Here is a 26,459-nt window from a genome sequence, read left to right as displayed (position 1 = left end):
CTTTGCACACTCTTGGCATTCCCTCAACCAGCTTCACCTGGAATGCTTTTCCAACAGTCTTGAAGGAGTTCCCACATATGCTGACCACTTGTTGGTTGCTTTTCCTTCACCCTGTGGTCCAACTCATCCCAAACCATCTCAATTGGGTTGAGGTCGGGTAATTGTGGAGGCCAGGTCATCCGATGCAGCACTCCATCACTCTCCTTGGTCAAATAGCCCTTACACAGCCTGGAGGTGTGTTTTGGGTCATTGTCCTGTTGAAAAACAAATGATAGTCCCACTAAGCCCAAACCAGATGGGATGGCGTATCGCTGCAGAATGCTGTGGTAGCCATGCTGGTTAAGTGTGCCTTGAATTCTAAATATATCACTGACAGTGTCACCAGCAAAGCACCCACACACCATCACACCTCCTCCTCCATGCTTCACGGTGAGAACCACACATACGGAGATCATCCGTTCACCTACTCTGCATCTCACAAAAACACGGCAGTTGGAACCATAAATCTCAAATTTGGACTCATCAGACCAAAGGACAAATCTCCACCGGTCTAATGTCCATTGCTCGTGTTTCTTGGCCCAAGCAAGTCTCTTCTTATTATTGGTGTCCTTTAGTAGTGGTTACTTTGCAGCAATTCGACCATGAAGGCCTGATTCACGCAGTCTCCTCTGAACAGTTGATGTTGAGATGTGTCTGTTACTTGAACTCTGTGAAGCATTTATTTGGCCTGCAATCTGAGGTGCAGTTAACTCTAATGAACTTATCCTCTGCAGCATAGGTACTAACTCTGGGTCTTCCTTTCCTGTGGCGGTCCTCATGAGAGCTAGTTTCATCATAACGCTTGATGGTTTTTTCGACTGCACTTGAAGAAACTTTCAAAGTTCTTGAAATTTTACGGATTGACTGACCTTCATGTCTTAAAGTAATGATGGACTGTTGTTTCTCTTTGCTTATTTGAGCTGTTCTTGCCATAATATGGACTTGGTCTTTTACCAAATAAGGCTATCTTCTGTATACCACCCCTACCTTGTCACAACACAACTGATTGGCTCAAACGCATTAAGAAGGAAATAAATTCCACAAATTAACTTTTAAGAAAGCACACCTGTTAATTGAAATGCATTCCAGGTGACTACCTCATGAAGCTGGTTGAGAGAATGCCAAGAGTGTGCAAAGCTGTCATCAAGGCAAATGGTGGCTCCTTAGAAGAATCTCAAATATAAAATATATTTTGATTTGTTTAACACTTTTTGGGATACTACATGATTCCATATGTGTTATTTCATAGTTTTGATGTCTTCACTATTATTCTACAATGTAGAAAATAGTCAAAATAAAGAAAAACCCTTGAATGAGTAGGTGTGTCCAAACTTTTAACTGGTACTGTATATCTGATGTATGTGCATGCTCTTGTCCAGAACAGTATGTAACTCTAATGTGTATCTGAGAGGAGATTAACTGTTATCCCTACTTCCTTGTGAAAAGCTTGTAAAACGATGGAAAGTATTGAGTGTGATAGGTCCCAGCCCCAGACTAAATCTACAGCTCTCACAATGCTGTTTGATAAATGCCTCTCCTTTTCCTCTCCCCTATCTTAAAGAGACACACTCACTTTCTCTACGGAGGTTTTTGTGCATGATAGTTTTTTCTGTGTCTGCGGTTCTATTAGAGTGTTCTGGTGTGTTTCTAGATGATGTGTGTGTGTGTGTGTGTGTGTGTGTGTGTGTGTGTGTGTTTTCTGTGTGTGTTTCTGTGTGTCGTCTCTGATCAGGGCCCAAATGAAGTCGCCTGTGAGTCGCCCGCTTGCACAGCTGAAGCCCGCGGGTTCCCGACCTCTCACCCTGCAGGGGTCAGAGTTCAGGCTTGTTTTAAGTTTGGATGGAGCGAGGGTATCCCTGGACCCACCATGGTGCTGCTGCCTGATCCAGGCTGGCATGGGTCTGAGCCGGACGGAGGTCGCGCTCCAGTCTTGACACGACAGCTGAGTCTAACCCCTTACCCTCTGGACCCAGACCCACTGTCTGCCCGCAGTTTTAACCCTGGACAGCTGCCTCCCAGGGCTCTCTTAACATCAGTGCAACGTCTACACAATGTCTACACAACATCTGCCCCATGTCAATGAGATGTAGTAGTAGACACAATGATCAAAATTCCCTTCACACTGATTGACTCAAGCAGGGACAGTGACACAAAAGCACAACACTATAATATATTATATAATAATATATGCCATTTAGCAGATGCTTTTATCCAAATTGACTTACAGTCATATTCGCACAACACTATAACAGGGTTGGGCAACTCTTCCCCCTTTTTGTAGGCCTGTGGACCAATTTCACACAAAAATAAATAAAATGCAAAAATTATTATGTATTTTTTTTGGGACCTTTTTTTTTTTAATAATAGAATACACAAGGTGCAACTTCGAAATGTGGTTGTGCATCAGCAGCCACTCAATTAGCCCATGTCAGCTGAACATTTTTAGATTGGTAAATTAGTCTAGTGGTCTTCTGTAGCTCAGTTGGTAGAGCACGGCCCTTGTAACGCCAAGGTAGTGGGTTCGATCCCCGGGACAACCCATACACACAAAAAAAAAAAATTATGCACGCATGACTGTAAGTCGCTTTGGATAAAAGCGTCTGCTAAATGGCATATTATATTATATTATATTATATCTAAACATGTAGTAAGCATGGTCTAATTACCAACCAGGTGGGGGCCCATTGATCATCAGTTATCATATTAAAAACTGCAAACATTTGCCTCCAGCTATGGCAAAATGGGTAGAATTGCAGGAAATTAGCTGTAAAACTGCACATTTTTCTCTCTGCCCCATGGCAAAATTAATAGAATTGCATGAAATTAGTTATAAAATTGCAAAATCTTCTCTATACCCCATGGCAAAATGTGTAGAATTGCAGCAAACTTGTTTTAAAACTGGAACATTTTCTCTACACCCCATGGCAAAATGTGCAGAATTGCAGGAAATTAACTTAAAACAAAAAATATATATATTCGCTGTCATGAGGGGAGCCGCTGAAATGTTTTGTTTGCAAGGTGGGGGTATGGATGTGGGTATGCAGACCCACGAGCCACGGCGGCACCTCATGAGTTCCGTTTTTTTTATGTCCCCCGCCACCATCAAAGTTGCCCAACCCTCCCTGCTCTATAATATAATAATATATGCCATTTAGCAGACGCTTTTATCCAAAGCGGCTTACAGTCATGCGTGAATACGTTTTACTTATGAGTCGTCCCGGGATTCAAACCCACTACCCTAGCATTACAAGCACCATGCTCTACCAACTGAGCTACAAAGGTCCATACAAAGGAATCTGAATAACGACAGCCCAATAGGGCTATTTCGTTTTAGAGTGGAAGAGGGTCATTTATGTCACATTTAAATAAATAACTGTTCAAACTCGGCATCTGTAATAATCTTGCGGAGAATTTGTGAATAGACACTTCTACTTCAAATGGGTGCTCTTTGGCGCCATCTAGCGTTGAATATTAACACAACGTTCATCTGTACTGCTGAATGCACACACACTGTAGACACAAAGACAGTGACACACACTCCCTTTCTCGCTCTCTAACACACAGACACACACACATTCACTAAGTTTACTCGTCACTCGTGGCATGTTTACAATGTGAAGTAACAAGAGCAATGCAATTAGATAAAATAAAACATTGTTCCTTGACAATTAAATGTAGGGTTGGGTCATAATTAGTTCTTTGAAGAAATGCTTTTCCTTCCCATTTGAGGTTCTTCAGAAGCACAATTTTAAGAGTGCCAAACTGTTTTAAAAGATGTAGATTTCTAAATCTGTCTCAAACAACAGTAACAGACACTTCATGTCATGCAAGCTGATTAATGTAGCCTAAACTAGATATGTGCCCTCATTATAGGCTATTGAAATGTTATAAATCATATATACTGAATTGCCATCAGACCATTGAAGTGGGGTCTACAAAGAAAATGCCTAATTTATGAAATAATTGTTGCATTGAGGATATGACTGGAAAATTGAAAGGATATGATGCTGAACAGACAGACATTGTGGTGCGCCCCATCAATGGGGGGGGGGGGTTAACAATTGTGCGATGACGCTTGGTCCCCCTGCAGCTCGAGGTGCGCAGAAACCCCACCTTGATACAAAGTGGCCTGAATTAGTGAATTTTCGTTGTTCCATTCTGCGTTTCTCCACGTTTTGCAGTTTGACGGTGTTGAAAGAGCGCAGCAGAGATTAACAGTAAGGACAGGTGAAGCGCATGTTGTGTATCCAGGCTTGTTTGTAGTGAAACGAGATCCAGCCTCGAGATCCGATAGCAGTAGGTGGGTCTCTCACAGCGCGGTATTGTACGGAGGGTTTCATTACCACAGCCGCAGGGAGCAGCGGCCAAGATTGGACGTCAATTCACTCGGATTATTAAACCCCCGGCAACGATTTAAATATTGAGGGGCCGTTCTCGTTTTGTTTGGAGGAGGTTCCTGCACCCTGCGGGGATGTTTAACTGGAGTAGTAGGGTTTCTATTACGCTGGCATCGCCGTGCGCCTCAGTAGGAGCAGTTAACTGTAACTTTGGGCTGGAGGTGGTTCGCTTTTCGCGGAGCTCCGAGTGAGAGAGACCAGTGCCGGCTCGTGTAGCCTAACCTAAAGCCCGCTACTCAGCCTGAGACAGTTGGACAGCATCTCGGCGCAAAACGGACCTACAATTTCGAACGCAACCGGTTTATTTTAGCGCTTGACAACATCTGTAATATTTTTGGTATTGCCAAACATTAGGATTTTTGAAGACATTTAATTACGAGTATATCTTTAGTCTATTTTGGGAATTGATTTCCCAATTATTTTATTTGTCATTTTTATTATACGCATCTGTTTTACTTTAATATCTTATCAACTTTGTTTTTCACTAAAACTTTTTGGGAAACATTTTCTTACCCCAGCACTTGTTTTGGGAAAACAAGAGCGCTCCTGGACGCGACATGAGGACTGTCGCCTGGCTGTCTGCTCGGCATTGTCATTGTAATTTTCATGTGTCAAGTCGATTGTCGGATGCCCGAGGACACGCGATGTCGTTTTGCATTTTGACAAACTGAAGGTCATGGGCTGGAACAAAACGAACTGAGGAACGCTATAGTAGCCTGAATGGGAGTCCCATATATTCTAGGGTTTTCATTCGCACACCAACCCATGGGGATTTAAATATATATATATATATATATATATATATATATTCTAGCATACCATTTTCTTTTTTACGTTTTCCTTTCTTTCTTTTTTACTGGACCAATTTTAGGATGGTGTTATATTGCTGCTCGAGCGCCTTGGAACTTTATATTAAGTTCACCTGCAGCTTTTTATTCGTGTTTTTACTGTTCCAAATCCCACAGTCCTCCTCGCCTTTAATTACAGGTAAAATACATTGACTTGGCCTATTTTCTTTCAAAACATGTCAAGCAATTGACAAAAACAAGAACATAGCCCAAAAGCTAGCCTATATAGGCCTACGGGTATAGGCTATTCACTTTTCCCGTTACTTTCCACTAGGCACAGACGTCAGCTCAATGTCTAGTTTTGATTTACATTTGGTTGAGTTGTCAACTAACGTTAAATCAACGTTAAATCAACAACAAATGTCACCATGTCATTGAATTTAGGTTATAAATTGGGTTAATTTATTTTTTAAAATGCCTTTACGTTGATGCCTTTTTGCAAATCCAATCATCATCACCCCATTCAGCTGAAACATTTAGAATTTGACAAGCAACCTTCTGTCGGGTAACTGGTACCGCCGGCTCGTTTGAAACCTTATGATAGGCGCATTGCATTACCAGTATCATTTGCCAATCTACTGTTGTTTTGGAAACTCGTGTTGGGTCGTGCTGTCGAGGTCAGTATCCAAGTCACCTGGCGCGTTATCATTGTGCAAACATGATAATTTATTTCAGGGGAAAGAAAAACCTGCCTATCGGTATCAACTGAGTAGGCTACCATTATAGTATAATCCCAACGGATCAAATTCCCATGGCGTGTCGCTACCTGGTATTCGAAATATGCGGTATATCATCTGTCTATTGTCTTCCCTGCAGGGCCCGGAGTTGAACACACCGTTTTCGTGGGAGAGGAAAGTTGGCTGGTTGTAGAAAGACAAATGCGCCCTGTCACTGTTCTCCGCTGCAGGAGGTGGATGAAGAGTAAACAACATTTATAGGGCTATTCATTCTTCTCTGTTTTATAAAATAAGAAAAACCTAATTGGATTGAGGCTAAAGTGTTGTTTCCCCACAATCACTTAAAGCTGTGCTGGTTTAATTACACGCGAAGGTTGTAGGGTAGGCTAACGTCGGGGTAATTGCCTCCCCCCACCCCTCCTGTAATTCTCACAGAGACCACTTTGTCACCTAATTTTTTCCCCAACACTTTCCCTTGCTGCCACTACCCTGCTCAAATAAAAATGTTATGTCTCATCTAAATTTACGACGCTCTAACAAAAACATTCTGAGATAAGCTTATCTAATATTTCATCATTTAGAAAAAGTTATAGGCTATAGCCTATATAATCAAATTAAGTTAGAAATATAAACTTGTCGATAAAACTCAGACTATTAGACCTACTTCTTTTTACGTTTACAAAATATACCTCACCGTCATGGCATAGCCGGTGCAATGCGTGGTAGGCCTAAAGAAAAAGCACAATTCGAATATGGCAAGCCTGTCCATAACATCATTTCTGTGATGCGTGTTGTTTCGCTGTTTTATCACGTCAATGAGGATGAAAAGGCGCGAATTTATTGCCTCTCTCCTCGCGCCCTTCACAGGTACAGAAGCCAGCTGCGAGAACGAAGGAGAGGTGCTCCACATACCCAACATAACGGACAACCCGTGCATCACCTGCGTCTGTCTGGTGAGAACAAATCCCAATTCTTGCTAAATAACTTTCAAATGGTGTTAGGGCAGGTAATTGTTAGTTGACATTGAGCTACAGGCTTCTGCTTCCCTTTTTGTTCTTGGCACGTAGGTTCGGCGGAGGAGGAACACAACGTAATTGTTGTGCGTAATTCTTACCTCTGCACTTGACTGAATAGCCTTAATATTCATATTGTGGCCTAATTATGTATAGTCTATAGCCGAGTTCTAGTCCTAAGTGGGCAAATAGGCCTGTACAGTTTTTTTCTATTAATCACAAAGAATGGTGAATGTTGCCACCTTTTCAAAAAGAGCATTAGGCTAGTTATGTAATTATTTCCCTTCTAAGCCCACACTGGCTTTTAAACAACATTTTATTGTTTGTTTAAAGACGCCCTTGTCTTCATGCTGTCTTTGCCCCGACTGCCTGTTAAATCCAGGCTACAAATGTCAAAGGAGGCGTCTTTCCTGGAACAATGTGAAGGTCATTGTTTTAGGGGTTGAGAATGGAAGTGAGAGGCTTTTCTGTCACCAGCAGCCAGATTCAATAATACTCTCCCTCGCCTGTCTTTTTAGTCCCTCTTTAAAAGTGTAATGTGGTGAGGAAGTTTCAACAAATGTCCTGTTTGACTTGCAGGGTATTTGCCCTATGTGAAACAGAGAAACAGTGTGTGTGTGCAAGGTTATATATGTATGTGTGCACTGTGCGTGCTACTTTGGCCGTGCTGCCTCTGCTGTCTCTAGCGGCTCTGATAGTCTCTTTGATATGTCTCCTCTGCTAACCACCTCCTTATCAGGCTTCCATCACTAGGAGCCCTGCTGAATGCTATCAGTCATTAGAGGGCCACGGCTAGCCTTTCATCTTGGCCCGTCCGCTATGTCACTGGCCCGAGAGGGCCTCGCAAGGGAGGGGGGCCAGCCTGAAAGACACTTGTGTCGCCATGCTGTCTTTAGGGGGGGGTTAGCGGATTTTAAAGGGTGGGGGGTGAGCCGTCAGGGCTCTAGTGTCACTCACAGGCTCCCAGTTGCGGCGGAGTACCTGTTAATGGCCGTTCACTGGCGGAAACTGAGGCACACAGAGAAGCCATTATTTTCAGCAGTCGTCTCACTAGACGCAGGAATCTGCCTCCCGCTCGCTAAACATAATATACAGACAGCCAGTTAACCTGCTGTCTACTACTCTCCCTCTCTTTTTGCCCCCTCTTTCTCGGTAGCAGTGATTGATGAGCTCAGTGGGCTGACCAGTGATCTGCAAACATTTAGAAGCCAAAGGTCCTTTCCTGTTCCAACTGCTCCACAAACATGGAGATCAATACTCACCGTGTAACTTTACAGTCTTTACCTCTGCCGCTGACGTTATCAGCAAACCACTAAACCAGAGAGCATGTCTGTCTAGGTACAGAGATGCAATAACATTGGATTTATGTGCGGAATCGGCATGTGAAGGGTTCTTCGGCTGCCTATAGGAAAACACTTTGAAGAACCATTTTTGGTTGCAGGTAGAACCCTTTTGGTTCCAGGTAGAACCCTTTTGGGTTCCATGTAGAACCCTTTCTACAGAGGATTCTACATGGAACCCAAAATGATTTTACCTGGAACCAAAAAGGGTTCTCCTATGGGGACAGCTGAAGAACCCTTTTGGAACCCTTTTTTCTAAGAGTGTAGACTAGAAGACTCACAGAAGATCCCCGCTCTCTCTCTCCATCCCCTTCTTTCCCCCTTTCTGTCAGTGCACTGTGAGGTTAGTGGTACAGTTCTCCCAGTGGTCTATAGAGCAAAGATGGTGTTAGAGAACTGTCAGGGCAGCATTGCTATTGGACCTCCCAGGATACTTCTAATGGAGGGGTAGAGACATTTTTATATATATATATACACTGCTCAAAAAAATAAAGGGAACACTAAAATAACACATCCTAGATCTGAATGAATGAAATAATCTTATTAAATACTTTTTACTTTACATAGTTGAATGTGCTGACAACAAAATCACACAAAAATTATCAATGGAAATCAAATTTATCAACACATGGAGGTCTGGATTTGGAGTCACCCTCAAAATTAAAGTGGAAAACCAAACTACAGGCTGATCCAACTTTGATGTAATGTCCTTAAAACAAGTCAAAATGAGGCTCAGTAGTGTGTGTGGCATCCACGTCTGAGGGGTCTGAAGATCTCATCTCGGTACCTAATAGTAGTCAGGCTACCTCTGGCGAGCACATGGAGGGCTGTGCGGCCCCCCAAAGAAATGCCACCCCACACCATGACTGACCCACCGCCAAACCGGTCATGCTGGAGGATGTTGCAGGCAACAGAACGTTCTTCACGGCGTCTCCAGACTCTGTCACGTCTGTCACATGTGCTCAGTGTGAACCTGCTTTCATCTGTGAAGAGCACAGGGCGCCAGTGGCGAATTTGCCAATCTTGGTGTTCTCTGGCAAATGCCAAACGTCCTGCACGGTGTTGGGCTGTAAGCACAACCCCCACCTGTGGACGTCGGGCCCTCATACCACCCTCATGGAGTCTGTTTCTGACCGTTTGAGCAGACACATGCACATTTGTGGCCTGCTGGAGGTCATTTTGCAGGGCTCTGGCAGTGCTCCTCCTTGCACAAAGGCGGAGGTAGCAGTCCTGCTGCTGGGTTGTTGCCCTCCTACGGCCTCCTCCACGTCTCCTGATGTACTGGCCTGTCTCCTGGTAGCACCTCCATGCTCTGGACACTACGCTGACAGACACAGCAAACCTTCTTGCCACAGCTCGCATTGATGTGCCATCCTGGATGAGCTGCACTACCTGAGCCACTTGTGTGGGTTGTAGACTCCGTCTCATGCTACCACTAGAGTGAAAGCACCGCCAGCATTCAAAGGTGACCAAAACATCAGCCAGGAAGCATAGGAACTGAGAAGTGGTCTGTGGTCACCACCTGCAAAACCAGTCCTTTATTGGGGGTGTCTTGCTAATTGCCTATAATTTCCACCTGTTGTCTATTCCATTTGCACAACAGCATGTGAAATGTATTGTCAATCAGTGTTGCTTCCTAAGTGGACAGTTTGATTTCACAGAAGTGTGGTTGACTTGGAGTTACATTGTGTTGTTTAAGTGTTCCCTTTAATTTTTTGAGCAGTGTGTATATACACTACCAGTCGAAAGTTTGGACACCTACTCATTCAAGGGTTTTTCTTTATTTGGACTATTTTTTACATTGTAGAATAATAGTGAAGACATCAAAACTTTGAAATAACATATATGGACTCATATGGTAACCAAAAAAGTGTCAAACAAATCAAAATATATTTTATATTTGAGATTCTTCTAAGTAGCCACCCTTTGCCTTGATGACTGCTTTGCACACTCTTGGCATTCTCTCAACCAGCTTCATGAGGTAGTCACCTGGAATGCATTTCAATTAACAGGTGTGCCTTCTTAAAGGTTAATTTGTGGGATTTCTTTCCTTCTTAATGCGTTTGAGCCAATCAGTTGTGTTGTGACAAGGTAGGGGTGGTATACAGAAGATAGCCTTATTTGGTAAAAGACCAAGTCCATATTATGGCAAGAACAGCTCAAATAAGCAAAGAGAAAAGACAGTCCATCATTACTTGAAGACATGAAGGTCAGTCAATACAGAACATTTCAAGAACTTTGAACGTTTCTTCAAGTGCAGTCACAAAAACCATCAAGCGCTATGATGAAACTGGCTCTCATGAGGACCACCACAGGAATAGAAAACCCAGAGTTACCTCTGCTGCAGAGGATAAGTTCATTAGAGTTACCAGCCTCAGAAATTGCAGCCCAAATAAATGCTTCACAGAGTTCAAGTAACAGACACATCTCAACATCAACTGTTCAGAGGAGACTGTGTTAATCAGGCCTTCATGGTCAAATTGCTGCAAAGTAACCACTTCTAAAGGACACCAATAAGAAGAAGAGACTTGCTTGGGCCAAGAAACACAAGCAATGGGGGAAATCTGTCCTTTGGTCTGGAGTCCAAATTTGAGATTTTTGGTTCCAACCGCCCTGGCTTTGTGAGACGCATGTGTAGTTCCCACCGTAAAGCATGGAGGAGGAGGTGTTATGGTGTGGGGGTGCTTTGCTGGTGACACTGTCTGTGATTTATTTAGAATTCAAGGCACACTTAACCAGCATGGCTACCACAGCATTCTGAAGCGATACGCCATCCCATCTGGTTTGGGCTTAGTGGGACTATTATTAGTTTTTCAATAGGACAATGACCCAACACACCTCCAGGCTGTGTAAGGGCTATTTTACCAAGAAGGAGAGTGATGGAGTGCTGCATCAGATGACCTGGCCTCCACAATCCCCCGACCTCAAACCAATTGAGATGGTTTGGGATGAGTCGGACTGCAGAGTGAAGGAAAAGCAGCCAACAAGTGGTCAGCATATGTGGGAACTCCTTCAAGACTGTTGGAAAAGCATTCCATTCAGGTGAAGCTGGTTGAGAGAATGCCAAGAGTGTGCAAAGCTGTCATCAAGGCAAAGGTTGGCTATTTGAAGAATCTCAAATATAACATATATTTTGATTTGTTTAACACTTTGTTGGTTATTACATGATTCCATATGTGTTATTTCATAGTTTTGATCTCTTCACTATTATTCTACAATGTTGAAAATAGTACAAATAAAGAAAAACCCTGGAATGAGTAGGTGCGTCCAAACTTTTGACTGGTACTGTATATGTTTTATTGTCACACACCAGATAGGTGCAGTGAAATGTGTTGTTTTACAGGGACAGCCATAGTAGTATGGCACAGGAGGTTGGTGGTACCTTAATTGGGGAGGATGGGCTCGTGTTTAATGGCTGGAGCGGAATCAGTGGAATGGTATACAAATACATCAAACACATGGTTTCCGTCCTCCCCTCAGCAGCCTCCACTGTAGTACGGCACCCCTGGATTAAATTAGGGTTAAGATTTTCACCTTATCGGATCGGGTATCCGAACCGCTAGGCTACCTGCCAGGACATAAAGAAGGACAACAACCATCTGAATTCAAAGAAAAGTCATGGAACTAGCCTACCTACACATCGGAGCCAAAAGTTACATTCAGTTCATTCAGCACCATTCACTTTCTACCACTGGTGCAGGAATAGGCCTACTTCTTGGAAAGGCTTGTGACTTCTCAGTGAAATGTATATATTGTTGCCCTATCCCTTTTCATCTAGTTGTAAGTCGCCACTGCTGCTCTGTGGGGTCGCGACCTGTTTGTTTTGGAGGGAGGTGAAGGGTCACGAGGGCAAGTAGTCCAGGCTTAAATAGGCCTTTGACTTGAGTGCACCTCTGAAGAGCCTTTTAGTGATCTCTCCATCCTTCCATGAAAGACCGGCGGCACGGTGGCTGGCGAGCATGTCAGCTTGTTCTGGCATGCCCTCTGAGGCCAGGCTGAGAGAGAGAGGGAGGAGAGAGAGTGATAGTGGAAAAGACTGGGAGAGAGAAATTATACATAGACCATGGTTTGACTGAACACATTTTGATTATCTGAAGTTGGCATATGGAGATAGTGAAACTGACTGTGCTGTCGCCATCTAGTGATCATCTGCCCATGGCACATGACCATCATGTCAGTGATCAATACATCTTACATATTTTACATATATATGTTTAGATGGTCTCATTAACCTATCAACATGTTATTACCCCTCAGGTCAAAGATTTCTCTAGTTATTATGCTAGAGAATAGCAGTAGTCCAATAACAATCCCCAGACCACCCGTTGGCCTATTAGAAGCCACGACATACCACCAGTAGACCAGTAAGAAGCCTCAGAAAGTGCACGGTATGTTGAGTGTTTATGAGGCGTGGTGACCTGATTTGACCCCTGACCTTTGCTGAGAGGGGTCAAACCTCTTCACACCACTTAGTGTTAATGTCTGCCGAGTGGAATGGCTCCATAGCCCAACTGGGAAAGCACAGGTGTGGAGAGACATAAAGATTCAAGGACAAAGATGTGACCACTATGACACTACTGGAGATAACTGGGGTCCTCAGAAAAGACTAGACACATAACTTCTCTTCACTCTTTCTATTTTTCTATTTCTCTCTTTCTATTCTCTCTCTCTCTCTCTCTCTCTCTCTCTCTCTCTCTCTCTCTCTCTCTCTCTCTCTCTCTCTCTCTCTCTCTCTCTCTCTCTCTCTCTCTGTCAGACTTTCCAGTCTCTTTCTCTCCTAATGTCTGATGGTATCTGTCTTCCTTTCTGTCATTCCTTCCATATCTCTTTCTCTCACTTTCAACCCATCCCTCTATCTATCTGGCATCATATATCTCCCTCTCAGACATATTTGTCTCAAACTGGCTGTTGAAAGTGCTCTGAAAATTCCTACAACTTAGGCCAGTGGTTTAGAGAGGGCTTTACATAGACTGTGTGGATTCCATGTGCCTTTGCCTCTCGCCGCCCTTCTCTCACCCTCCCTCTCTCGCCGCCCTTCTCTCACCCTCCCTCTCTCGCCGCCCTTCTCTCACCCTCCCTCTCTCGCCTTCACTGATGACATCACCCAAACCAGCGTGGTTAAGGAACCAGTGAAAGCTCTCCGTAAATAAAACCGCCCAGTTTTATTTTAGTTATCTGGGCCACAGTCCGGCTTTGAAGTTGACTCATTATACACTCCAGTTAGGTTGCACCGAGTAAATGGGGACTATATAAAGAGAGTGTATAAAGCTAGTGGCAAAGTGACAATGTTAAGGGAGTATATAAAGTGAGAAGAGAGAAAGATAATTTCTGCATAAAGTACATGTGTAACTCGAGTGATCTTATCAAGTGAGTTCATTTTAGCCTTTAAAAAGTGAGTGTGTCGACAAAGAATGTGTAGGAGTTTTTATTATGTGAATACACTGATGGCAAACAGTGTGTCTCTCTCTTCCTCTCTCTCCCCCACTTTCTTTCTCTCTCCTCCCCCTCTTTCTTTCTCTCTCCTCCCCTCTCTGTCTATCTTTCACTCTCTCCTCCCCCGTCTCTCTTTCATGCTATCTCTCTCCCCACCCTCCTCCCCTCCCTCCCTCCATCAAAGTGTCCCCTGGTGTCTGAGGACTGTGCTCTGGTGGTCAAACAGACGGGAGCCTGCTGTGAGAGATGCAAAGGTGAGCAGCATACACACTCTACTACTCTCATCACCATGAAAACATGAGGTCAAAGGTTAGGGGATGCATGTACTGTTCTGTAGTCTCAGAGAGACCAGTATACTTGGGAACTTTGTCTAGTGGAGTGAGTTAGGTCTACCTTTGGATCTCTTTAGTGTTGATGTATAGACCTTGCTGCAGTGGTGGACTTTTCCTCTCTGGGACGGGTTGGGACCCGTTGGCGTTGGGGTTCAGCGTTGGGTTTACAGGGCACAGAAATAAACCTCGTTTACAAGCCACTGCGCCGCTCCGCCTCCCAGACTTGGACCGCACACGTTCGCCTTCCGGTCGGAACACACAGGGGTCGGGTAGTGTTGGGGTCACCTTGGACACGGTCCACAGCACAGACTACCTCATGGTCAGGGGCGCGGCCATTTGTTAGAGTTAATTAAAATGAGAAGAGGTGGAGCTCGCTTAAGTCGACCGTGGAAAGCCCCATGTTGTCATGGTGAACGATATTGGTGCCTATTGTTCCCCCATTGTGGTTGACTTTGGGTTTTATTCATGACCATGACTAAATTTAGAACAGGAATTTGCTTATGTCAGCACAAAAACATCCCACTGTTCAAATATTTCATGCAGTGGTTTTATCATAGGAATTGTTTTGCTGTGTTTCCATAACCAGACAACCCTATATCCGATGAAACTGAACAGGTTGTTGAAATTGAAGAGCGTATTAATTTAGTCCCTTATTGACTATGGGTGGTGTATCTGGAGCGTTGTGATTGCTCATAGTAGATCTCAGACCCAGGCCCATTTCACATGGCCTTTTATCATGCCCTTGGAATGGATCTGGACACTTCACAACAACATATTCTGGTATCTTGATACACCTATATAATGGATTGGGGTTGTCAATCAGAGTGTGTGCATGCCTGTCTGTCTGTCTGTCTGTCTGTCTGTCTGTCTGTCTGTCTGTCTGTCTGTCTGTCTGTCTGTCTCAAGTGTCTGAATTGCACAAATGTGAAAGTGTCGAGACTACTAAAACTCACCAACACTATACCATATCAAGACAATCAAAGAAAGGTCTTCCCTAGCCATAGGGGGCACTATAGCCAACTGGCTCTGACGGTGGTGGCAGACAGACTCCCTCCAGGCATCGCTTACAGTGGATTTCTAACCCTGTGTTAAATCTGTCTCAACACTTATGGTCTGGAGAGGTAAACAGCTCTATGTTCACACATGTAGTCCATTTAGTGCTCCATGTAGACTATGAGTTTCCACGAACTAGTAAACATTCACATCCAGGTTTGGAGTGGTAATTCTCTCTCTCTCTCTCTCTCTCTCTCTCTCTCTCTCTCTCTCTCTCTCTCTCTCTCTCTCTCTCTCTCTCTCTCTCTCTCTCTCTCTCTCTCTCTCTCTCTCTCTCTCTCTCTCTCTCTCTCTCTCTCTCTCTCTCTCTCTCTCTCTCTCTCGCTCTCTCTCTCTCTGTCTCTCTTTCTCTACCCCCCCTCTGTCTCTCTCTCTCTTTCCTTAATTTTGGGTCAGTCACAATGGTCAGGTATTCTGCCACTGCGTACTCTCTGTTTAGGGCCAAATAGCATTCTAGTTTGCTCAGTTTTTTTGTTAATTCTTTCCAATGTGTCAAGTAATTCTCTTTTTGTTTTCTCATGATTTGGTTGGGTCTAATTGTGTTGCTATCCTGGGGCTCTGTGGGGTCTGTCTGGTCTCTCCTATAGGTTGTCAGCTGGATGGAGAGTCCTATAATAGTTCTGTCTCCTGGACCAGCTCCACCAAGCCCTGCATCTCTCGCCGCTGTCAGGTGAGTGTCACACAGAGAAATGAAAGAGAGAAAGGGAGGGGAACAGACAGAGAGAGAGATGATGATTATGATGATGAGAAAAGAAGGAGAGGGAATGTAAAGAAAATGAGAAGGAGAGAAGGAAAGAGGGAGTACTAAGAGAGAGGCAGACAGGGAAGAGGGAGTACTAAGAGAGAGGCAGACAGGGAAGAGGGAGTACTAAGAGAGAGGCAGACAGGGAAGAGGGAGTACTAAGAGAGAGGCAGACAGGGAAGAGGGAAAGAGAGAGGGAATGGAAAAGAGTCGAACACAGACAGAGGGGGAGTGAGTGAAAGAGAAATGTATGGAAAGGGAGAGAGAGATTCATGAAAAAAGAGAGAAAGATAAATGAGGATCTAGGGAAAGATAGACATGTGGAGTGGGAGGCTGAATGACGCAGAGAGAGAGAGAGAGAGAGAGAGAGAGAGAGAGAGAGAGAGAGAGAGAGAGAGAGAGAGAGAGAGAGAGAGAGAGAGAGAGAGAGAGAGAGAGAGAGAGAGAGAGAGAGAGAGAGAGAGAGAGAGAGAGAGAGAGAGAGAGAGAGAGAGAGAGAGAGAGAGAGAGAGAGAGAGAGAGAGAGAGAGAGAGAGAGAGAGAGAGAGAGAGAGAGGAGAGAGAGAGAGAGAGAGAGAGAGAGAGAGAGAGAGAGAGAGAGAGAGAGAGAGAGAGAGAGAGAGAGAGAGAGAGAGAGAGAGAGAGAGAGAGAGAGAGAGAGAGAGAGAGAGAGAGAGAGAGAGAATGGCTCATTGTCTTTGGGAGAGGAGCCAGGTGAACTTGGCAGTACAGTCCACCCATCTGAGTCCAAGCCTCCCCAACCCAGTGTCTACCTCACAAGACTAACCCCACATGTCTCCTCAAACCACATGTATACCCAACCTCACTTACTGTAAACACACCACACACTCACATGGTCCCACAATACCACTTAAAACACACACACAGATCTGAACACTATAAGTCAATAGCAGTGGACACAGCTGTGTGAGGGAGTGTCAGCTCCAGCATTGGGGAGGTCCAGTCAAACTAGGCTATGTGTTAGTATGCGTGTTGAAGGCTTGCGTGCAAAAAAAGCAGAGCTCCCCACACCACTCGATTACTCCATCCCCAAGATACCCACACTCAGGGAAAGGGGGGGGGGTCTAACCAGTATCCAGACCTCACACACAAACAACGTGTTGTGGTCCCTAGTTCTTACACTCCTAGTGTATGCAGAATATATGTCACTTCTATTGAACTAAACACATGGCAGACTAATGAGGTCTGCCCAGCAAGGGAGGTGTTTGTGTGTGTTTCTGAGCTTCAGGTAATGGTGGTTCTCATGGAATATCTTGCTGATTCAGGATATTTTATTCAGGTACATTTTCAGTGAGTGATCAGGGGTGTCTCAGTGTGTAGAATAGATGCATGCATGTGTGAGATGCAGAATGTAATGTTCCTATCTTATGGTATGTCCCTATCTTGCTTACGTAGTACATGCCTTACATAACTCAAACAGGATTCAAACCGCTATGCAACCGAGAGACAAGTTTGTCTAATACAGAAATGAGAGGTATTGAGCAGAATATTTGGGAATATAGGACATTCACTGGCGTACGTAGCCTAGGACTGGACAGGGATGCTGCTTGGAATATGTCGTAGGAAATTTGCTTGAACAATGATAAATAAATCACTGTTTTAATTACTTCCTGCTTTTGACAGGAAGGTGTCATAACTGAAGCGGAAGTGCAATGTGTCGTCCACTGCAAGAACCCCAAGATTCACCCCAAGAAGTGCTGTCCAACGTGCCCGAGTGAGTGAATGTGTGCTCGTGTGTGTGTGCGCGTGTGTGTGTGAAAAAAGGAATACATCGATAATAAAGCTAACCTCTGTGTCTCTTTTGTTCCAGGCTGTATCTTCGAGGGCCGTCTGTACAAAGAGAGGGAAGAGTTTCACCCCGAGGGAAAACCCTGTATTAAATGCACCTGCACTGTGAGTATACACTGTATAGACATGCATGTCTCCAGTCCCCACAGTACAGTCACTGGCCCCTCTGTGGTCCAAATGAGTTTGTCTTGGCCCCTCTGTAGTCCCCCCCTCCTCCCCTTAGTAAACAAACAGTGGAGGTGAGTGAGTAAACATATTAACGTGTGGTGAGTCTGTAAACACATTAACGCCTCAGTGGGACTAATGTACACTGTGTCCTGTACCAGCCGTTAATAAGGGCACACTGCTACAGGGCCAGGGGGAACTGTGACAACTGTCTGGCATCTAGAGTAGCTGTGTTTGTGAGCTGTTATAGGTGGCAACCCAGGTTTCACAGGTCCAGACAAAGGTACACATTATATTTTGTAAGGGAAAAGGTCATTAGGTGGAGATAAGTTGAATAATGCATAAGAGAAGATTAATGCAACATTGTTCTAACATCTATGTTGTGTTCTTTCAGGGAGGGCGGACCCTATGCATCAGGGAGGTGTGTCCTGTCCTCTCATGCCCCGCCCACCTGAGCCACACTCAGCCCGGACAGTGCTGTCCCAAGTGCCTCGGTAACAACCCACTCTCATCAAATACCTCATAGGACTCTCAGATAGAAGTCTGGAGAACTTATACATATTTAATGAGAAAGAGTACTTATCTCAAATTCACACATTATTAAAACATCATAACAGTTCTAAAAATTATCATCAAACTGATCTCTTTTTTTCTTTCTCCGTCAGGTCAGAGGAAAGTGTTTGACCTGTCGATGGGGAGTTGTCTGTTCCACAGTGAGGTCTATGAGAACGGCACCTCCTTCAAGCACGACAACTGCACCAGCTGTACCTGCAAGGTAAGAACTGACCAGGGAACCAGACCCCAGAACTCTGTTCAACGTATGTACCATATCACCAAGTTACCATCAATAACTGACCCCTTCTCCTTCCCTCGTATCTCTCAACCTTCAACTTCTTATATGCCATATTACCAAGTTATTAATTAGTAATAAGATTACCAAGTTCATCAATAACTGACTTCTTCACCTTCCCTCGTATCCCTCCACCTTCCCAGAATTCCACTGTGGTGTGCAGGAAGCGCTGCTCTCGGCCTGGCAGTTGCCATGGTGACCAGTGCTGTGAAGAGTGTCTGTCCTTCGTGAAGGTAGTGGAAGTGAAGTACTGCCGGGTCAGGAACAAGATCTACCGGGTGAGACCCTGTGGGACAACACCCTAATGCTGCATCCCTGATATCAACTTCGAAAATAGAACCTTACCATTGCCTCAACATTCAACACTGATACTATCCACAGCAGCTGTCCTTATTCTGACATTTATATGCATATTTATACAGACATTAATACTTGATTGATAAGTTGATTGATGTTGTGGTTGATTGGTTCTCTCTCTGCTTCTTCCTCTGCTCTAGGAGGGAGACATGTGGTCGTCTGTGAACTGCACCCTGTGTGCCTGTATCAATGGGGCCATCGAGTGCCAGCCAAAGCAGTGTGTGCCAATCATCAGTTGCCCCTCGGTGAGTGACAGGCTCAAGGCCCAATCACAAACTGTCTCTTTTTGTATCGCGCCTTTTTCATTCCAGGAATTTTTCAATGAAGTGATGTGAATGACGACATCGATTAGAATATACTTTTAAAAATATGCTCACTCACTTTACCTATCACCTTAATGCTGGAATCCGTACTTGGTGAAACTGCCATGTCCGTTTGTGATATTACAACAACAAAGAAGTTACTTCCAACAACAAACACCGTTTTTTTCCCTCAGACATCATTGCAAATCATTGCACCGTGATAGAACAGCAGAGTATGTACTGCAAGTTATTTTTACCACAATGCTGAATGCTCCTCTCCTCCGTTTCATCAACAAAATAAAAACAATAACAAATGCGCTGGAGCGGACAGTGGCGCTGTTTTACCGTATGCAGATTTCAGCTTTAAACAATTTCCCACCTGCAATTTACATGCACGTATCCCTATGTTATGAACACTGCCTATACCTATAGGACATAGCCCTGTGGTCCCTCTGTTCTCACTGAATCATCAACATGAGACAGTCCCTTTCACACTTCATCACATAAACAACCTACCACGACCATCACGTCCCCAACCATCTGGTCCCTCTCCCGTTCAGACAGACAGAGGTTGTCTACCGTCCAGAGTTACTGTCTGTGACTAACCGCCACATGTTAAATCCACATGCGTGACGTGTTGGTGTCACTGTAGGCAGCTGGCTGGAAGCTGATTTAGCGGTGGAGCGGTAAGGAGCAGTCAGAACCGATTCACCTGGGCCAGAACAGTGTGAGTGGGCCAAGGCACGACTGTGGTAACTTACCACAGTAACCATACCTTCCGCTGTCAAGTGGTTGAGTAACGGTCCCAGTTCGCACGGCTGTCACCTGTCATACGGTCGCGTTGAGGTCACCTGTCTTGGGGTGATGTAGTAGATTCTTTGAAATCCAGTGACCAAATGGTCAGTTACTTATTCATGCTGTCAGTGACCAGCGTTCACACGGTTACAATGGTTACATAGCCTCACCTGTTATGGTCACATAGCGGTTGTTTGTTGCACGGTAATGTAGTGGTCATCTGTTCTTTCATAGGTTCATATAGTCGACATTAAAGGCTCATTGCCATTCTTTTTTAAGCTAGCAACCCACCACCATCACATATACACAACGCCCATATGGTTATGGAGCAGATAATGGTCAAATAGTAGCATAATGAACTGTCATACGGTCATCAGTCAGACAGTAAAATTACAGTCACATATGGCTGCCTTTGTCATGGATTCCTTGTGGTCACACAGCGTTCACCTGTTATACAGTCATGTAGTATATCTCCTAACGGCCATCTGTGTTTGTGTCTTGGTCACTGGGTCATGGTCATCTGTCGTAATAGTCACATAACAGCCAACTGAGACACGGTCACCTAGCGGTCAATTGCAATATAGATACGGTCACATAGCGGTCACCTGTCATACAGTATCACAACATCCACTCATCATACCTTCCCGGTGGTCATGTAGCGTTCACCTGTCACATTGTCACAGTGCAGTCACCCATGTGTCTGCCCCTCTGTCCCATAGGAGACATACAGCCTCCAGTCAGGTCTTTGTCTGGGTGATGTTTGAGTGACAGTGAAGAAGAGCTTCCATATATTTAGACCCTGAAAGCCAATCTCTCCATTTCTCAAAGGCAGAGCTTCAAAGAGGGAGCGCCCTTTGTGCCCTGTGATGAGGGTCGGGTGGGATCTGTGTGTGTGTGTGTGTGTGTGTGTGTGTGTGTGTGTGTGTGTGTGAGAGTGAGTGGGAGGATCTGGGAGAGAGAGAGAGAGAGAGAGAGAGAGGATCTGGGAGAGAGAACAGATCTGGGGCAACGGTAAGTGGGGGTTGAGGGGGATAGAGTTCTCAAATGTGCACATCTGATGGAAGTTGAAACGTACCCACCACCCACCCTCTCTCTCTTGCACACACACCAGGCAGAGAGTAACAATTGTCTGTATCAATGTCTGGCTGTCCACGTTTGATTGGTTTTGTCTGTGTCTATGTGTGTGGGTATTAATATGTAATGTGTCCAGTTGACTGTCTGTCTGTCTCTTGCGCTCTGACTGGCTGCCTACTGATCTCTCTCTATGTCTGTGTATCTAACGGTCTGTCTGTCTCTCCTAGAATAAGATCCTGAACAGGACAGGCTGCTGCCCGGTTTGCACTGAAAGTGAGTAAGTGACTCCCCTCTTCCTCTGCCGGGTCCTCACACACCTTTGTGGGTTGGATTTTGCAGTTTTGTGGCAGTTGTTTCTTTCTTGGTCTTCTCTCAAATTGAAATTGAGTCAAATCGCAGATTTCTCATGCAAAATACAGGAAATCTAGATGGATCAAATTGATGCCCATAATTAAACACACTCCCTCTTTCTCCTCCTTCCCTGCCTCTCTCTCTCCCTCCTATCACTCCTTCCAGAGCCAGGCGTGTGTACCGTATTCGGCGACCCCCACTACAACACCTTCGACGGGCGCACGTTTAACTTCCAGGGAACCTGCCAGTATGTTCTGACTCGAGACTGTGGTGGCATCCCCTCTGGCGGGGGTGGAAACCATGCCGACTCTGGCTTCACGGTTCTGGTGAGGAACGATGCGAGGCGAACCCGCTCCTACTCCTGGACCCAGTCAGTGGAGCTGAGGATAGGAGGGCTGAGTCTCAGCCTGCACCAGCACCTGACGGTGAGGAGGAACGGCACACGCATCGCCCTGCCCTACCATGGCCCTGGGGTCCACATCGACCTGGATGGATACCTGCTTAAACTCACCACCATCGCAGGTTAGACGGGCTGCATGTTAACTTCATTGGAACCCAAAGAACACTGCTAAAGCACACTGTAGCTCCTTTTTGAAGCATAACTTTGTCTCTCTCTTTCTTTCTCCCTCCTCCCCCTCCATCAGGTCTGGAGATCACGTGGGATGGGGACAGCTTCGTGGAGGTGGTGGCTGCTCCTCACCTGCGCGGTCGTCTCTGTGGCCTCTGTGGGAACTACAATGGACACAAGCGGGATGACACCATGGGCAGCGACGGCCTCTTCAAGTTCGTCGTGGATGAGTTTGCCGAGTCGTGGCGCGTGGACGGGAACGAGGTTTGTGCACAGCCCCTCAGGAGGCCCACCTCGTACCTCTGTCCCGGCAGTGTAAAGGTGAAGTTCCGCGCCCACAGGGAGTGTCAGAAGCTCAAGTCCTGGGAGTTCCAAAAGTGTCACCGGGTGGTGGACTTTGCCTCCTTCTACAGGTCAGTGGTGCTTGGGGTGTCTCAGGAACATTGGGGAGCATCATTTGTAATGGGATTTGTGCTAGAATCTGCAACATTTCCAACGCTCTTGTGACATGTTATTCATATATCAAACGTGATATTGTATTATCTCCGATGTGCATAGAATGTCCAGTGTTGTATCGAACATGGAACCCTCTTAGTATGGAGATACATTTAATCCAGTCCATTTAATTTAATTTAATTTTCTTATCTCTCTCTCTCTCTAGGTCCTGTGTAACAGACATGTGTGAGTGTCCGGTGCATAAGAACTGTTACTGTGAGTCCTTCATTGCCTACAGCCGGGCCTGTGAGAGGGAGGGAGCCCCCGTCCACTGGAAGCCAGAGGCTGCCTGCATGGGTGAGTGACAGCACATCACTAAACTTCATGGAACAGGGGACTCCCCCCACATTCAATTTGCTCAACAGAATGTATCTCTGAAATCCATTCATGCAGTTCTGTCAAACCAACCCCATCTTCTCCCTCCCACCTTCTCAGCCACCCAGTGTAAACACGGAGCGGTGTATGACACCTGTGGCCCAGGCTGCACCAAGACCTGTGACAACTGGAACGAGATCGGGCCTTGCCACAAGCCCTGCGTGGCTGGCTGCCACTGCCCAGCCAACCTGGTGCTGTTCCAGGGCCGCTGCATCAAGCCCACAGCCTGCCCTGGCCGGTGACCCTAGTGTCCCAGGGGAAGGGGGCAGAGAGAGGGCCAAACAACCAACACTGCCTGGCACTCAGGGTTCATACCTGGGGGAGTGGGGGGAACATGGGGGGTGAGTGTTGGGTGATGGATGGATGAACAGACAGGCAACGATGGACTGAAGGGAATCTCAGAAGACAGGTGGGTCAGCTAGAGGCCTCGTCCACTCTGAGAGAGATAGATACCGGCCATCACGGACTGGGGTTTAAAGCTCCACGATCTGCTGCTCTTACTCGTCCAGCAATATCTTTGTGTTTCCACAGGATGGCGCCCATGTTGTCCTTAAAATGGGATAGGTATCTGGAGGGAACCATCACCCTTCTAGATAAAGGGGAGGAGGCCCTTTGGGAAAGCCTTTGTGGCTATGCTTCTGGACACTCAAGGGACATCCATCCAGACTGCTATGGACCCTCAGGAAAAGGGTGGGGCTGGCTCTCTGTTGAGCCAATATGGCCTCAGTGTTTCACTTTGTTGCAGCACACAGACATTCAAAACCAGGAAACCAACCAATGCATCTTGAACAAGCATGTTCACCCTGCCAGCATAAGGGATAAGCTCTACGATGAATATATTGAACAACCCCCAGGTCTCACTTGCATAGGATTCTTTTATACTGTAAACTAACAAGATTTGTATAAAAACAGATAGCATTTTGTATTATTATTATTGTTATTTGTTTGTTGTTGAAATTGTTAATTTATATATCGATCAAATTATATGTTGTAGCAAGAGCCAGATTCATAAATCTAATTTCGCTATAAATGATTTAAAGGGAAAAAAGCTATTTATGTATTTGTTGTTTAGTTTGTATAATTGTGTCTTGTTTGAAGAGAAACGCCCAAATGTGACTTGGTTGTTGCACCATCGCAGGGAAGAAACGTACTGTATTTTTAAATGCTCAGTGTGTACAGGTTGTTGTGTGTTGATTCTCAAACTGAAGGTGTTCCTCGAGACGTACATTTCACTTGACTTTGTAAGTTATTATTTAAGACCAGCAATATATAATTTTCATGAAACTCATCTCTGACTGTTTTCTTCCTTTATTTTGGTTGACTGATGTGAGGTCAACACATAAAAAGTTAATTCCATTTACATTACAGAAAGCATCTATTCAATTTAAATACATGTGCACACTTTAATACACCTCAAAGCTAAAAAACTAGAGATAAACGCAAGAAGTCAACCACCTCGATAAATGTGTCAAGAGAGGTTGTACTGGGACAGTAACAGTATGGGTCAGAAATAACACTGGATGCCAGAGAGACACACATTGGAAATAGCATTAGCGTTCCAAGTACATGAATCAAACTGCTGTGAAAACAAAACATTATTTAACATTTATATACCCATTGATTGACTGATGTCCCAGACACACAACAGCACCAGTTAAATACCATTTAAGCACCTTATGAACACACACTGGTTGAATCAACGTTGTTTCAATGTAAATTTGTCAATGTATTGTGACATGGAATCTATGTGGAAAATACATTGGATTTGAAAAAAGTAATCAATGTAAACTTATTTTGAGGGTGGAATTTCAACCACAGGATTATGTCATCAATGTAACCAATTTTCAACATAGACAAACCTTGTATAAAATATGTTGAATTTGTACCTTTGAAACAACGTCAGATATTCAACGACATATCCACTATCAGGAAAAAAAACTATAGGCTGGGCAGCACCTCCTATTGGAGAGTTGATCTATATACAGCTATTCATTTGGCCTCCCATCCAGGGTTTTAACCAAGCCCAGCTTAGCTTTGATATTTGTCACTGACTATAATAGGACTAGATAGAATAGGACTAAGTTAAAGAATAAGACTAAATCAAATCAAAGTTTATGTAAAGTGCATTTAAAGTTTGATTAGATTTAGTCCTATTCTTTAACTTAGATTTTTGGTTGAGATGGAGACGCAAATCCAACATATCAATTATTAATTTGTAGACTAACTGGATATTGAATTGTGTTTGGTTGTCAATGCAACCAAATATCAACATTTGAAGGAGATGTATCTTCTGATTGGATAGTTCCATCTGTTCCACTGACTTAAATTCCAGTTTGTCTACAAATTAATTGATATGTTGGATTCAGGTCTCCATCTCAACCAAAAAAGTTAAAGAATAGGACTAATCACATCGAACCTTAAATGCACTTCAACTTTGATTTAATCCTATTCTTTCATTTTGATTATTGGTTGAGATGGAGACATGAATCCAACATATCAATAATTAATTTGTAGACAAACTGGAATTAAAGCCATACTAAGTCAGTGGCACAAAAGATACATCTCCTTAAAATGTTGATATTTGGTTGTGTTGACAACCAATCACAATTCAATATAACTTTTGCAATACAGTAAATATCCTATTAACTTGTCGACAAGCTAACAAATGATATGTTGGATTCACGTCTCCAACTAAACCAAAAATAAAAGTTAAAGAATAGGATTAAGCAAGTGGCTCAGATGAAACCATCCAAGCATTAGATATCCTTTAAAAAGTTTATATTTGGTTGCCTTTTGGAATACAGTAAATAGCCTAAAGTTATCTTACAAACTAATGTAACAGTATTTATTCAACCTTAAAATGAGTAACACACATCCATGTGTGAATGAAGGAGTCAGGCGCAGGAGGTAAAACACCGAAGTCCAGAGTTTATTCCGTTTACATAAATAAAACGCACCCAGCGTCAATACGAAACTATCACAAGGGAAATATTCCACCTTGGCAATAACAAATGGAAGAGTAACCGAGCTACTTGCTCTCACAATGAAACAATCACTCACACAGACAAGGGGAACAGAGGGAACACGTATACACATACTAATTAGGGTGATGAGCACCAGGTGTGTGTGATTGACAAGACAAGTGGACCTATGAGAATGGGATCGGCAGTAGCTAGTAAACCCGTGACGACGAACGCCGAAACCTGCCCGAACAAGGAGGGGAGTCAGCCTCCGCGGAAGTCGTGATACCATGGCCACATTTTGAGGCTAGCCCACAGTAACTATACATGTCTTCTTAAGTAATAATAGAAAGCGTGCATGCCCAAGATAGCATGCAAACACCGCAGGTCTGTGGAGATTTTCACAATTGCTATAATAATCTGCGCAGAATGTCGAACACCATTGATCACTTGCACTTTGTGTTTTTAATGTAATTTCAACTGC

At 44.4% G+C, this 26,459-nt stretch overlaps 1 protein-coding gene across 1 annotated transcript; it reads left to right on the top strand.

Moving 5' to 3' along the window:
* The first annotated feature begins 4,235 nt into the window (after positions 1-4,235).
* bmper (BMP binding endothelial regulator) lies at positions 4,236-24,303 on the top strand. Its single transcript, XM_084174470.1, has 15 exons — positions 4,236-5,423; positions 6,829-6,914; positions 13,932-14,001; positions 15,720-15,802; positions 17,519-17,609; positions 17,706-17,788; positions 18,243-18,342; positions 18,514-18,623; positions 18,842-18,976; positions 19,196-19,300; positions 21,454-21,499; positions 21,743-22,099; positions 22,222-22,558; positions 22,807-22,937; positions 23,076-24,303. Exons 1-15 carry the CDS (start codon positions 5,309-5,311, stop codon positions 23,255-23,257), a joined length of 2,031 nt encoding a protein of 676 aa, XP_084030596.1. The 5' UTR covers positions 4,236-5,308; the 3' UTR covers positions 23,258-24,303.
* The last annotated feature ends 2,156 nt before the right edge of the window (positions 24,304-26,459 follow it).

The sequence above is a fragment of the Coregonus lavaretus genome, assembly GCF_964263955.1.
Source record: "Coregonus lavaretus genome assembly, chromosome: 13".
NCBI classification, from domain to species: domain Eukaryota; kingdom Metazoa; phylum Chordata; class Actinopteri; order Salmoniformes; family Salmonidae; genus Coregonus; species Coregonus lavaretus.
The sequence above is the reverse complement of the archived record's forward strand: the minus strand, read 5'-3'. Positions and strand labels throughout refer to the sequence as shown.

Excerpts from the sequence above, each read along its gene's own strand:
- bmper (XM_084174470.1), top strand. The coding sequence starts at position 5,309 with ATGGTGTTATATTGCTGCTCGAGCGCCTTGGAACTTTATATTAAGTTC. Across the intron at positions 15,803-17,518 it reads GCATCTCTCGCCGCTGTCAG|GAAGGTGTCATAACTGAAGC; the intron begins GTGAGTGTCACA and ends TGCTTTTGACAG. Across the intron at positions 22,100-22,221 it reads TAAACTCACCACCATCGCAG|GTCTGGAGATCACGTGGGAT; the intron begins GTTAGACGGGCT and ends CCCCTCCATCAG.